The sequence below is a fragment of the Peromyscus eremicus genome, chromosome 1, assembly GCF_949786415.1.
Source record: "Peromyscus eremicus chromosome 1, PerEre_H2_v1, whole genome shotgun sequence".
Taxonomy (NCBI): domain Eukaryota; kingdom Metazoa; phylum Chordata; class Mammalia; order Rodentia; family Cricetidae; genus Peromyscus; species Peromyscus eremicus.
Genome location: NC_081416.1, coordinates 16,168,684 through 16,180,209, shown reverse-complemented (window position 1 = coordinate 16,180,209; position 11,526 = coordinate 16,168,684). Strand labels below are relative to the sequence as shown.

The following is an 11,526-nucleotide window of genomic DNA, read 5'->3' as shown; positions in this document are numbered from 1 at the left end:
TTTTTTTTTTAAGATTTTAATTTATTTGAGACAGCTCCTTGCTATGTAGCTTTCCTGGAGCTCGCTATGTAGACCAGGCTGGCCTTGAGCTCACAGAAATGTGCTTATTTCTGCTGAGATTAAAGATGTCCCCAAACCCATTTTAAATTTTGTTTTGCTGGGGTGGTAGGACACACCTTTAATCTGGAGGCAGAGGCAGGTAATCTCTGGTCTACAGAGTGACTTTCAGGACAGCCAGAGAAACCAACCGTCTCTTGAAAAAAAAAAAAAAGATTTTGTTATGAGACTGTCTCAATCTATTTTGTTTTAATTATGTATATGAATGTGTGTGTGTGTTTTTAAAGATTTATTTATTACATATACAGTGTTCTGCATGCATGTATCCCTGCACGCTAGAAGAGGGCACCAGATCTCATTACAGATGGTTGTGAGCTACCACGTGGTTGCTGGGAATTGAACTCAGGACCTCTGGAACAGCAAGCAGCTAGTGCTCTTAACCTCTGAGCCATCTCTCCAGCCCAAATGTGTGTTTTTGCGTATGTACATGTATCCGTGGGTGCTACAGGGCAGAAGAGGATGTGGGAACCCCTAGAGCAGGACACAGGTGGTTGGGAGCTGCCTGACCCAAATTCAGCCTCGGGAAGAGCAGTAAATGCTTCTAATAACTGAGCAATCTCTCCAGCCCCCTCACCTTATTTTTGAGACAAGATCTCTCGCTGAATCTAGAGTCCAGCCAGTTAGCCGTAGGGTCATCGGTATCATATCAGCCCTAGGGCTGCGGATGCAAGCCACAGCACCTGCTTTCCACCAGTGCTGAGGATCGGAGCTGGGGTGTCCATGCTTGCAAGGCCAGCACTTGCACACTGAGCTCTGTCTAGTCCCTTCTCAGTTTGGTAGAGTTGGCTCAGGCTGGACTAAAACCCTCAGTTTTTCTGCCTACTCCCTTGAGCAGCTATTACAGGTGAGAGCTACCTGGCTTGTGGCTAGACATCTTGTTAGAACACAGACTGACTTCTGGGATGGAGATTTAGTATTTCAAATTTGGGGAGAAGTGATCTCTTTTAAGACAGGGTTTCTCTGTTAAACCCAGCTGGCCTCAAATGAAGAGATCCCGCCTTTGCCTCCCAAGCCCTGGGTTTAAAGGCACTTGCCACCTAAAGAGAAACTCTTGTTGGAAATAAAGGTTTTCTAAACTGGGGCTTGTGTCCATTAAGTGTTTCAGTGAAGCACCAGATTAGCTTGGTCACAGTCTACGCCGTGGGCTTGAATCATTTTTGTTTGTTTGAGACAGGGTTTTTGTGTGTAGCCCTGTCTGTCCTGGAACGAACTCTGTAGACCAGGCTGGCCTCAAACTCAACAGAGATACGCCTGCCTCTGCCTCCTGTGTGACCGTGCCCCACAATTTTTTTTTTTTTTTTAACACATATGTGGATAGAAACACCTCTGGGAAACAGGGAGATAACAGTTCTCTTTAGGAGAAAGGCGTGCCTGTTTTGAGGAAAGTAAAGGGTGTCCACAGGAAATGGGTCTTTATTCCTTCCTGAGGGATGACTATTGTAACCTAAAAATGGCTGATACTAGAGTTATGACAGAATTCAGTGTGACTTCCGACTTAGGGAGAAAATATTTTTATGACTTAAATAGAGTATATTGCTTTTTGATTCAGATTTCATACATGATCCTTTTCTCCTAAAAGAGCTGTCCCCTCACTCCATGGAATTGTGTGTGGGAGGGATAGTTTTCTTGTAACCTAAGTATGACTGACAGGCAGTTTGGGGTATCAACACCACTGTCACCACAGTGAGCAACTTTTAAGGATCCTCGTGGTTTGAGCCTGGGGTTGGGTGGTACCCCTGGGTGTGAACGTGAACGGTAGGAGAGAAGCCATTCCATTCGTTATTGTGGGATCTGAGTAGCAGCCGGGGCTGGGAAAACTACTGTGGAAAAAAAATCCATTCAGCAAAGATAACGCACGGGAAGTCACAAGTTTTCCCGCCACAGACGGGAGCGTGACCTCTGACGCAAAAGCTCCGCCTCCATAATGGGCGGTCGGCTGGCTCCGCCCTTAGCAGGAGGGCGATGCACTTGAGACCGGAAGGAGTTTATAGACGTCGCCTGGATCCTGCCTCCGACGCGGAGGGGGAGCTGCCTCGTCCAGCCCCACGCTTCCGCTGCGCGCCGCGCGACGTGATGACGACACTGGACCCGCCCCCTGCCCTGGTGGTGCTTTAGAGTTCCTGAGTCGTGCAGCGTGCGCGACGGTAGTGACGCGTTTTACCGGGAGCATGGCGGATACCGGCTTGCGCCGCGTGGTTCCCAGCGACCTTTATCCCCTCGTGCTCGGCTTTCTGCGTGATAACCAACTTTCGGAGGTGGCCAATAAATTTGCAAAAGCGACAGGCGCTGTGAGTCCTGGGTTTGGTCCGCGGGCCGGGTTGGGACGGCTCTCCAAGAATGTAGGCCTTGACATGCTTAGGAATCAAGGAGGAGAGGTCTGGGGTCTGTCAGTCAAATGTCTGCGAAGCCTCTCTGCTGACCATTCTAAAGCTTGAGGCCTCGGCATCTCCCCTCACGTGTCTGACTAGTGATCCTTACTGCTTTGGCTTGGTGAGTTTTGCAGTGGCGGCAGGCGTGGGTCCCTCGTGGCCCAAGTCATGTGGCTGACAACATAAGATGAGCAAGCGCTAGGTCCCACTGGGAGCATTGGATTGTCGGTGTCTGGTTCTTCTGGTGTCCTTTTTTGTTGGCCTTACCATTGTTAGTAATTTAGCCTGAGACTAATGAAGGCTAGGATTTTATTTTCATTTGTTTTTACAAAAGGAAGTAATGATTGTAGGACTAGGCTGCTTTCAGTATACTCTAGGAGGAGTGAGCATCTTGTCTGGCAATTTTCACTGAACCTGGAGCTCTATGTAGTGAAATAAAACAAACTCAGGCTCTGCGACTTTCTACATACATGACCACGGCAGCCTTCTTTTGTTTGAGACAGGATCTGTGTAGCTCTTGTGTAGTAGAGGCTGGCTCTGAACTTCTGTTCCTCGTGCCTCACCCTCTTAGTGCTGAGATACAGGCATGTATTAGCATGCCTGAACACAGCAGGATGTCATTTAGTTTACAGGATTTCGTTTTTTGTTTGTTTTGGTTTTTCAAGACAGGGTTTCTCTGTAGCATGGCTATCCTGGAACTTGCTTTGTAGACCATGCTGTTCTCGAACTCATACCGTCTGCTTAGGCTTCCTGAGTGCTGGGATTAAAGCTGTCCGCCACCATGCCCAGCCTAATTTACAGAGTTTGGGTGCATGAGATTCACCAAGAGAAAATACACAAAAGTAGTAATCACATTGTAAATAGACAGGAAGCATGACAGCTGTTATGTCAATTTGATCCCGTGTAAGAGCAAGATGAAATGGAGGAATGTGAGAGCTGTAGTGTTCATGGAAGCACTGTGCAAGACTGTAGACCTGTGCTCCTTTTCCAAGGATGAAACCATGACTAAAAATTTAGGTTATGCCAGGCGGTGGTGGCGCACACCTTTAATCCCAGCACTCGGGGAGGCAGAACCAGGCGGATCTCTGTGAGTTTGAGGCCAGCCTCGTCTACAGAGCGAGATCCAGGACAGACACCAAAACTACGCAGAGAAACCTTGTCTCGAAAAAACAAAGAAAAAGAAAAAGAAAAAAAAACTTAGGTTACTTTTTTGCTTTTATTTTTGAAACAATGTCTCATTGTGTAACCCTGGCTAGCCTGGAACTTAGATGCACACTACACTGGCCTCACAGAAGTGCTTCTACCTCTGACTCCAGTGCTGGGATTAAAGACTGCACACCTGGCCTGCGTGTGTGTGTGTGTGTGTGTGTGTGTGTGTGTGTGTGTGTGTGTGTGTGTGTCTGTGTCTGTGTCTGTGTGTGTCTGTGTCTGTGTTTTGGCCCCTCCTGTTTCTGTAGCCCTTCCTGGCCTGGAACTTGGTTGGTAGGCCTTTTGGTCTTCTGATCCTCCTGCCTGAAATCTGAGAATCTTGGGTTAAAGTCACTAGACCTTTTGAGGTAGGCTACTTCATTGTAGCAAAATGAAGGGATCTTTGCTGCAAAGGGAAGGGGTCAGATCAGTCTCATAATAAGGGAGTTCTTTCAGCCAGGACAGTTTGGTATGTGATCTGGTAATAAGTGCCCACTCCTATCCCCACGTACTCTTATCTGGTGAACCATCTTCCAGTGCCTTTTTTTCTTTTTCTTTCTTTTTTTATTTTTGGAGTCAGGGTTTCTCTGTAACAGCCCTGGCTGTCCTGGCACTCCCGAACTCAAAGAGATCTGCCTAGCTCTGCCTCTGGAGTGCTGGGATTAAAGGCATGTACCACCACTGCCTGGCTTTTTTTTTTTTTTTTTTTTTTTTGCCTGTGCTGGAACTCACTATATAGACCAAGCTGACTCAAACTCAGATCTATCTACCTATCTCTCCCTTCCAAGTGCTAGGATTAAAGGTATGTGCCACCACACCTGGTGCCTTTATTTTTCCCCCCTGATATGGGTTTCTCTGTATAACTTTGGAGCCTGTCTTGGAACTCGCTCTGTAGATCAGGCTGGCCTTGAACTCACAGAGATCAGCCTGCCTCTGCCTCCCAAGTGCTGGGATTAAATGCCTGCACCACCACCTGGCCACCTGGTGCCTTCCTAGAAGTCAGTTAAGCCCACAGTGGTGGACATTAGTGCAGGTGCCTGCAGAGGCCAGAGGTATCAGAACCCCTGGATCTGGAGTTAACAGGTATTTATGAGTCTCCTGGTGGGTGCTGGGGAATGAACTCAGGTCCTCTGGAAGAGTAGTATGTTCTCTTAACCATCAAGCCATCTCTCCAGCCCCTCAATTAATACTCTATCAGTATTATTAATTGCTGAAATCTAACACTTTGAAACATATGGATGGAAAGATTTAGAAGTAGATATACTATATCAGAAGTAGCCCATTTTCTTATGCTCAAAGCTAGGAAATATGTAAGTGGATTTTCTTTTTCTTTTTTTGGTTTTTTTTCAAGACAGGGTTTCTCTGTGTAGCTTTGCGCCTTTCCTGGCCTCGAACTCACAGAGATCCGCCTGAGATCCACCTGCCTCTACCGAGTGCTGGGATTAAAGGCGTGCGCCACCACCGCCTAGCGTAAGTGGAATTTTTTTTCTCCTAATGTATGAAGTAGGAAAAATCTTACGAAGATCTAACATCACTTTCAAATTGAGTAGGTAAGTAACAGATAATTTTTTTTTTTGAGACAGTGTCTTCTACATAGTCCTATAACTGTCTATCGGCGAGGCGGGCCTTAACCTCAGATCTGCCTGCCTCTGTCTTGTCGGTGCTGGGACCACGGTTGGCTGATTGATAGATTGCATTTGATGAAAGAATGACAGGATCTGACTAGAGAATCATAGCGTTTCTTTAACTTAGCCGCTTTCTTGCAGACGCAGCAGGATGCCAATGCCTCTTCCCTCTTGGACATCTATAGCTTCTGGCTCAAGTAAGCTTTCCTTGTTACACTTGGGCTGTCTTCTCCCCTAGGTGGGCTGGGCTGTGTTCCTTGTTTGAGAAGGCCCTGATCCCTCAGAAGTCAGCCTAATCTACATCAGCAGGTCCACCAAAGCCCCAAAGCGGAAATTACAGTCAAATGGACCAGTGACCAAGAAGGCTAAGAAGGAGACTTCCTCCAGTGACAGCAGTGAGGACAGCAGTGAGGAAGAGGAAAAGGCCCAAGGGCTTTCAGCAAAGAAGGCTGGTAAGGCAGTGCAGGGTTGGGTGTGGTGCTTCGGGAGGAGCGTTCGACACCTGCCTGGACAGCATGGTGATTCTGGTGGGCACCTGTACTTATTCAGCTGGACCTGCCAAGCGAACCAGTGTGCCTCAGCATGCTGCAAAGGCAGTAGCCAAAGGTTCAGAGAGCAGCAGTAGTGAAGAATCCAGTGATGAGGAGGAGGAAGAGGACAACCAAAAGAAGAAGCCTGTCCAGGTTGGTTTGCAGCTTTGGTTGTACAGAGAAAGGGCTTCAAAAGAATTTGGAAACTAACCCTAAACTGGGCATCTAGCTTATGGTTGTGGTGGGAGAAGCTGTTCAGTATGGAAGAAATTCTGGGGGGTTTTGAAGGAGATGATAAAGTTGAGGTCTAGAATGATGGTCTCCAAATTACCTTCTCTACTCAGGACTGTGTGTTCTTCGAGATACGTGTAGGGCCCTGAGAATACAGGTGTTTTGTTGGGAGCTGATGACAAGATTGACAGGAGCAGGCCAATTTTATCACGTAGTTGAACGTTTTTTCACTGCTTATCTGTGTGTTGTGTCTTTCTTTTCTCTTGCCCTTTCAGTAGGCTCTTAAACAAAATTAAAGGCATCTTGGGTGCCTTTTGAGTGCCCAGGAGCTCTTGCTGATTGCCCTTTGTATGTTTTGTGGGTTTTTGTTTGTTCGAGATGCGGTCTTTTTATGTAGCCCTGGCTGTCCTGGAACTTTCTGTGTTGACCAGGCTGGCCTTGAACCCAGACCCGCCTGCCTCTGTCTCCCAGCCTGACATTTGCCGCCATCTTTGTTTTGTTTAGCAGAAGGCAGTCAAGCCCCAAGCCAAGGCAGGCAGAACGCCCCCTAAGAAAGCCAAGAGCTCTGAGTCTGAGTCGGACTCCAGCTCAGAGGATGAAGCACCCCAGACCCAGAAGCTAAAGACAGCTCCGGGAGCCAGAGCTCAGCCTAAAGCCTCAGGCAAACCAGGTATTTCTGTCCCCGGGAGGGAAGGCTGGAACCAGTGGACAATGGCATGGTTGCTGAGTTACAGGTCTGCAGCACTTCTCTTTAGCCGGGGCATGGCCGTAAAGGTCTATTATCTCACCTACCCAGAACAGTGTAGTAGGTGGATTGAAAGTATAAGGCAAGCCTGCTAAACTTACCAAGACCCTGTCTCAAAGTTTTAGGAGGAAATGTAAGGTTGGGGATATGCAAGACTGTGGTAGAGTACTTACCTTGAATGTGTGAGGCCCTGGGTTTAGTCCTCAGTACTACACATGTGTACCCCATCAGGGATGGTGTATACCAGTAACCCCTATAGACATATTAGGATTACTGTAAATTCAAGGCCAGCTTAGTCCACTTATCAAGTTCTTGGCCATCCAAAGAGGGGGAAAGAAATCAGAAACATAATTAAGTAAAATTTTATGGCTGGGGCCAGTATATAAGAAAAGCAGTGATTTTAGCAAAAAACAAAAAACTTTTTTTTTTGAGACAGGGTTTCTTGTGTAATGGTCCTGGCTGTCCTGGAACTCACTTTGTAGCCCAGGCTGGCCTTGAACTAAGGGAGCCACTTGCCTCTGCCTCCCAAATGCTGGAATTTAAGGCCTGCACCACTACCACCCAGCAAGAAAAACTTTTTTTTTTTAAATTTGCTTTCTGCCTAGCAACCCACACCACTCTTTTTTTTTTTTTTTTTTTTAAGGTTTATTTATTACATATACAGTGTTCTGCTGCATGCCAGAAGAGGGCACCAGATCTCATTATAGATGGTTGTGAGCCATCATGTGGTTGCTGGGAATTGAACTCAGGGCCTCTAGAAGATAAGCCAGTGCTCTTAACCTCTGAGCCATCTCTCCAGCCCCCCACACCATTCTTGAACTGATTGCTCTTTAGTTGAAGGGCTGAGCAGCAATTAAATTCAAGGATTTCCTGTCTCAGCCTCTTGATGGCTAATCACCGACACATAGTCATAATGCCTATGTAACTGCTAGGCTTCAAGTTCAGGTCATCAGGCTTGGTGACAGAGACCTTTATTCATTGAGCCATTTCACTAGCCTTAAAATGGATAGAGACTCTAAGTCCTGTGTTGTTAACAGGATATTTTTTGAAGTCTCCCACTTTGTCTTAATATCTCTTTGTTTCTCAGGTACACCAGCTAGAGCACAAACTAAAGTAGCCAATGGCAAGGCAGCCAGCAGCAGCAGCAGCAGCAGCAGCAGCAGCAGCAGCAGCAGCAGTGATGACTCGGAAGAGGAGGAGAAAGCCGCAGCACCCCCCAAGAAGGTTAGGTTCTAACTGTCAAGGATGAAGTGAAGGAACTACCGAGTGTGTCTCCGCTCATGGGATTGGTTGATTTTGTTTTTTTTTTTCCAAGACAGTTCCTCTCTGTAGCCTTGGCTGTTTTGGAACTAGCTATGTAGACCAGGCTGGCCTCAATCTCAGAAGGATCCACCTGCCTCTGCACTCCCAGAGTGCTGGGATCATAGTCCTGAGCCCACTACTGCCAGCCTGATGGGATTATTTGGGAAGATATTTTCCTGTAATGTAATTTTTTCTCAGGTGCAGACTGTACCTAAAAAGCAAGTTGTGGCCAAGGCACCAGTGAAAGTAGCTGCCACCGCCACCCAGAAGAGTTCCAGCAGTGAAGAGGAAGAACAGAAAAAACCCATGAAGAAAAAACCAGGTTGATTGGACGTGGGGCGTCAAGCTGTATAACCCGCCTGTAAAACTAAGTCCTCATGGCCCAGCAACTAGCTTCTTCCAGAAAGAAGTCCAGAAAAACAACCAAGAGGGAAGCCACAATGCCTGTGTAACCTAGACTCAGAAATGACTTATTAATCCCAGCCTACATTCTGTAGATAGAGAATTGAGGTCCTTATTTTATTTTGTGGTGCTAGAGATTAAACCCAGGACTTTATGCATACTATGCAGGTTCTGAACTTAGAAGGGCACATATTTGATTTTGTCTGTCTATCTATCTCTATCTACTTACTCCCCCCCCCCCCCCCCACCCCGAGACAGGGTTTCTTTGTGTAGCTTTGCGCCTTTCCTGGAACTCATTTTGTAGCCCAGGCTGACCTCGAACTCAGAGATCCACCTGGCTCTGCCTCCCGAGTACTGGGATTAAAGGCGTGGGCCACCACTGCCTGGCTATTTACTTTCTTTGAGACGGTGTCTTACTCTGTAGCCCAGGCTGGCCTGGAACTCACAGAAATCCCCTCCCGAGTGCTGGGATTAAAGGGGTGCAACACCACTGGACCTATTATTTTTATTGTTTATTTGAAATGTTTTCCCTCTGTAGCCCAGGCTGGCCTCATTCACAGTGCTCTTCCCCCATTAGCCTTATGAACCACCATGCCTGGCAAATGCATATTTCAAAACTATTGTACCTTTTAAATAGGTCCCTACAGCTCTGTCCCACCACCTTCTGTTCCTTTGCCAAAGAAGTCCTTGGGAGCCCAGTCTCCAAAGAAGGCCGCTGCGCAGAAACAGCCTACAGAAAGCAGTGAGGACAGCAGTGACGAGTCGGGTGAGTCAGGCTGCAGTCAGACTCCACAAAGAGAGATGCCCCGTGCCTCTCTGTGCGTTGTGACTTATTTCTGTTGCTCTCCCGGTTGGCTTGCCATCTGGACCCATCTAATGTCACAAGTTCTCCCCAGATTCGAGTTCAGAGGAAGAGGAAAAAGCCCCTGCTAAAGTAGTCCTCTCCAAGACACCTGCCAAACCAGCTCCAGCGAAGAAGAAGCAAGCAGAGAGCTCTTCAGACGACAGTTCAGGTAATGCTGCCCAGCCTGTGGGCTGCGGGGATCTTCATTGTCTGGGGGTGCTGTTACAGGGCTCCCCTGGATTTGATTTGGGGAGCTGTTCTTCATTGTCTGGGGGTGCTGTTACAGGGCTCCCCTGGATTTGATTTGGGGAGCTGTTCTTCATTGTCTGGGGGTGCTGTTACAGGGCTCCCCTGGATTTGATTTGGGGAGCTGTTCTTCATTGTTTGGGGGTGCTGTTACAGGGCTCCCCTGGATTTGATTTGGAGAGCTGTTCATTCTCTCCTCTCTTATGTAGATTCAGACAGTTCTGAGGATGAAGCTCCTACCAAGCCAGTCAGTACCACCAAGAATCCCTTAAGCAAGTCAGCTGTCACTCCCAAACCATCTGCGGCTAAGGCAGCTGCAGCTCCTAAGCAACCTGCAGGCAGTGGCCAGAAACCTCCGACCAGAAAGGCGGACAGCAGCTCCAGTGAGGAGGAGAGCAGCTCCAGCGAGGAGGAGACAGCGAAGAAAACTGTGACCGTCCCCAAGTCCAAGGTGACTGCTAAAGCAGCACCTTCTCTGCCTGCCAAAAAGGCTCCTCAGGCTGAGGACAGCAGCTCTGACTCAGACAGTTCCAGCAGTGATGAAGAGGAGAAGACACCTAAGCCTGCAGCTAAGAAGAAGGCCGCGGGAGGTGGAACCCCTTCCAAAGCAGCCCCTGTGAAGAAAGCAGCAGCCAAAGAGAGCAGCAGCTCCTCTGAAGATTCCAGTGAAGAGGAGGAGGCGGCACCAGCCAAGGGCAAGGGCACTGCTAAACCACAGGCCAGCAAGGCCAATGGCACGCCAGCTCCTCAGAACGGAAAAGCAGGGGAGGAAAGCGAGGAGGAAGAGGAGGAAGAAGAGACGAAGAAGGCACCAGCGTCGGCTTCCAAGCCAGGTCTGGATCTGTAGAGCCCCCCTGGGTCTTGTCTTCCATTACTGGGGTAGACTCAGGGAGGGACGGAGACGGGGGACGTTGGCCTCCTGAGTGCTGGCTGCAGGTATCTACCAGGCCTGGCTTTTGAGTCTGGCTTTTTGTTTTGTTGGTTCAGGAAAGAAACGGAAGCAGAGTGAGACATCAGAGGAAGCAGGGACTCCTCAAGCTAAGAAAGTTAAGCTCCAGACTCCCAACACGTTTCCAAAAAGGAAGAAAGTACGTTGCTCCACAGTGTTCTCAGAATCCAGCCCTTAAACCATAGAGGAAACCCTGGGGCCACCTTGACAGTCTGGCCTGAGACCACAGGCCTGTAAGGAGAGCTGTTAAATAACCACCTCATCTTAACTTGTATTTCATTCTCTAGGCAGAAAAAAGGGCATCTTCCCCATTCCGAAGAGTCAGGGAGGAGGAGATTGAGGTAGATTCCCGAGTAGCAGACAATTCCTTTGATGCCAAGGTGCGGAGTGTTGGCCACTCTCGGGACCTGGGAGGGAAGGGCAGCTTTGGCTTAGGTGCTGGAACCTCATGGATTCAGATTGCCTCGAAGGGACAGTAGAGGGAGAAGGTGACAGGGCTTTGGGATTGTCTTCTGTGTATTAACCTCTCATTATTTACCAGCGAGGTGCAGCTGGAGACTGGGGTGAGCGAGCCAATCAGGTTCTGAAGTTCACCAAAGGCAAGTCCTTCCGCCATGAAAAAACGAAGAAGAAGCGAGGCAGCTACCGGGGAGGCTCCATCTCTGTCCAGGTCAATTCCATCAAGTTTGACAGCGAGTGATCTGTGGTCATCTTAGCGAAGGAAGGGTGATGGCGGAAGGCTGGCCAGTCCCCTCCAGTGGACCCGGAAACTCAGTGTTGTTAGGAGAGGGTCTTGGCAAGGACAGATTTGAGAGGTCATGACTGTCATCACGGTCTCCAATCCTTTTCTGTTCCGACTTTTGTACGGGTTTGTTTTGAGTGTTGTCTTTGCCTTCCTGTTCTGTGGGTCTTCATACTGAGAAGTTTGTATATTTTATATTAAATCATTTCGTAGAGATTTTTGTTGTGATTTTCAGA

The 11,526-nt window shown here is 48.2% G+C and overlaps 1 protein-coding gene across 1 annotated transcript; it reads left to right on the top strand.

The window, feature by feature from the left end:
• The first annotated feature begins 2,215 nt into the window (after positions 1–2,215).
• Nolc1 (nucleolar and coiled-body phosphoprotein 1) lies at positions 2,216–11,405 on the top strand. The gene is made up of 13 exons (XM_059246262.1): positions 2,216–2,405; positions 5,441–5,496; positions 5,609–5,751; positions 5,849–5,982; positions 6,568–6,730; positions 7,902–8,029; positions 8,306–8,429; positions 9,147–9,275; positions 9,406–9,522; positions 9,809–10,432; positions 10,587–10,687; positions 10,836–10,928; positions 11,090–11,405. The coding sequence occupies exons 1-13, from the start codon at positions 2,286–2,288 to the stop codon at positions 11,246–11,248; spliced, it is 2,091 nt and encodes a 696-aa protein (XP_059102245.1). The 5' UTR covers positions 2,216–2,285; the 3' UTR covers positions 11,249–11,405.
• Positions 11,406–11,526: the final 121 nt, after the last annotated feature.

Excerpts from the sequence above, each read along its gene's own strand:
- Nolc1 (XM_059246262.1), top strand. The coding sequence starts at position 2,286 with ATGGCGGATACCGGCTTGCGCCGCGTGGTTCCCAGCGACCTTTATCCC. Across the intron at positions 5,983-6,567 it reads AAAAGAAGAAGCCTGTCCAG|AAGGCAGTCAAGCCCCAAGC; the intron begins GTTGGTTTGCAG and ends TTTGTTTAGCAG. Across the intron at positions 6,731-7,901 it reads TAAAGCCTCAGGCAAACCAG|CTAGAGCACAAACTAAAGTA; the intron begins GTATTTCTGTCC and ends CAGGTACACCAG.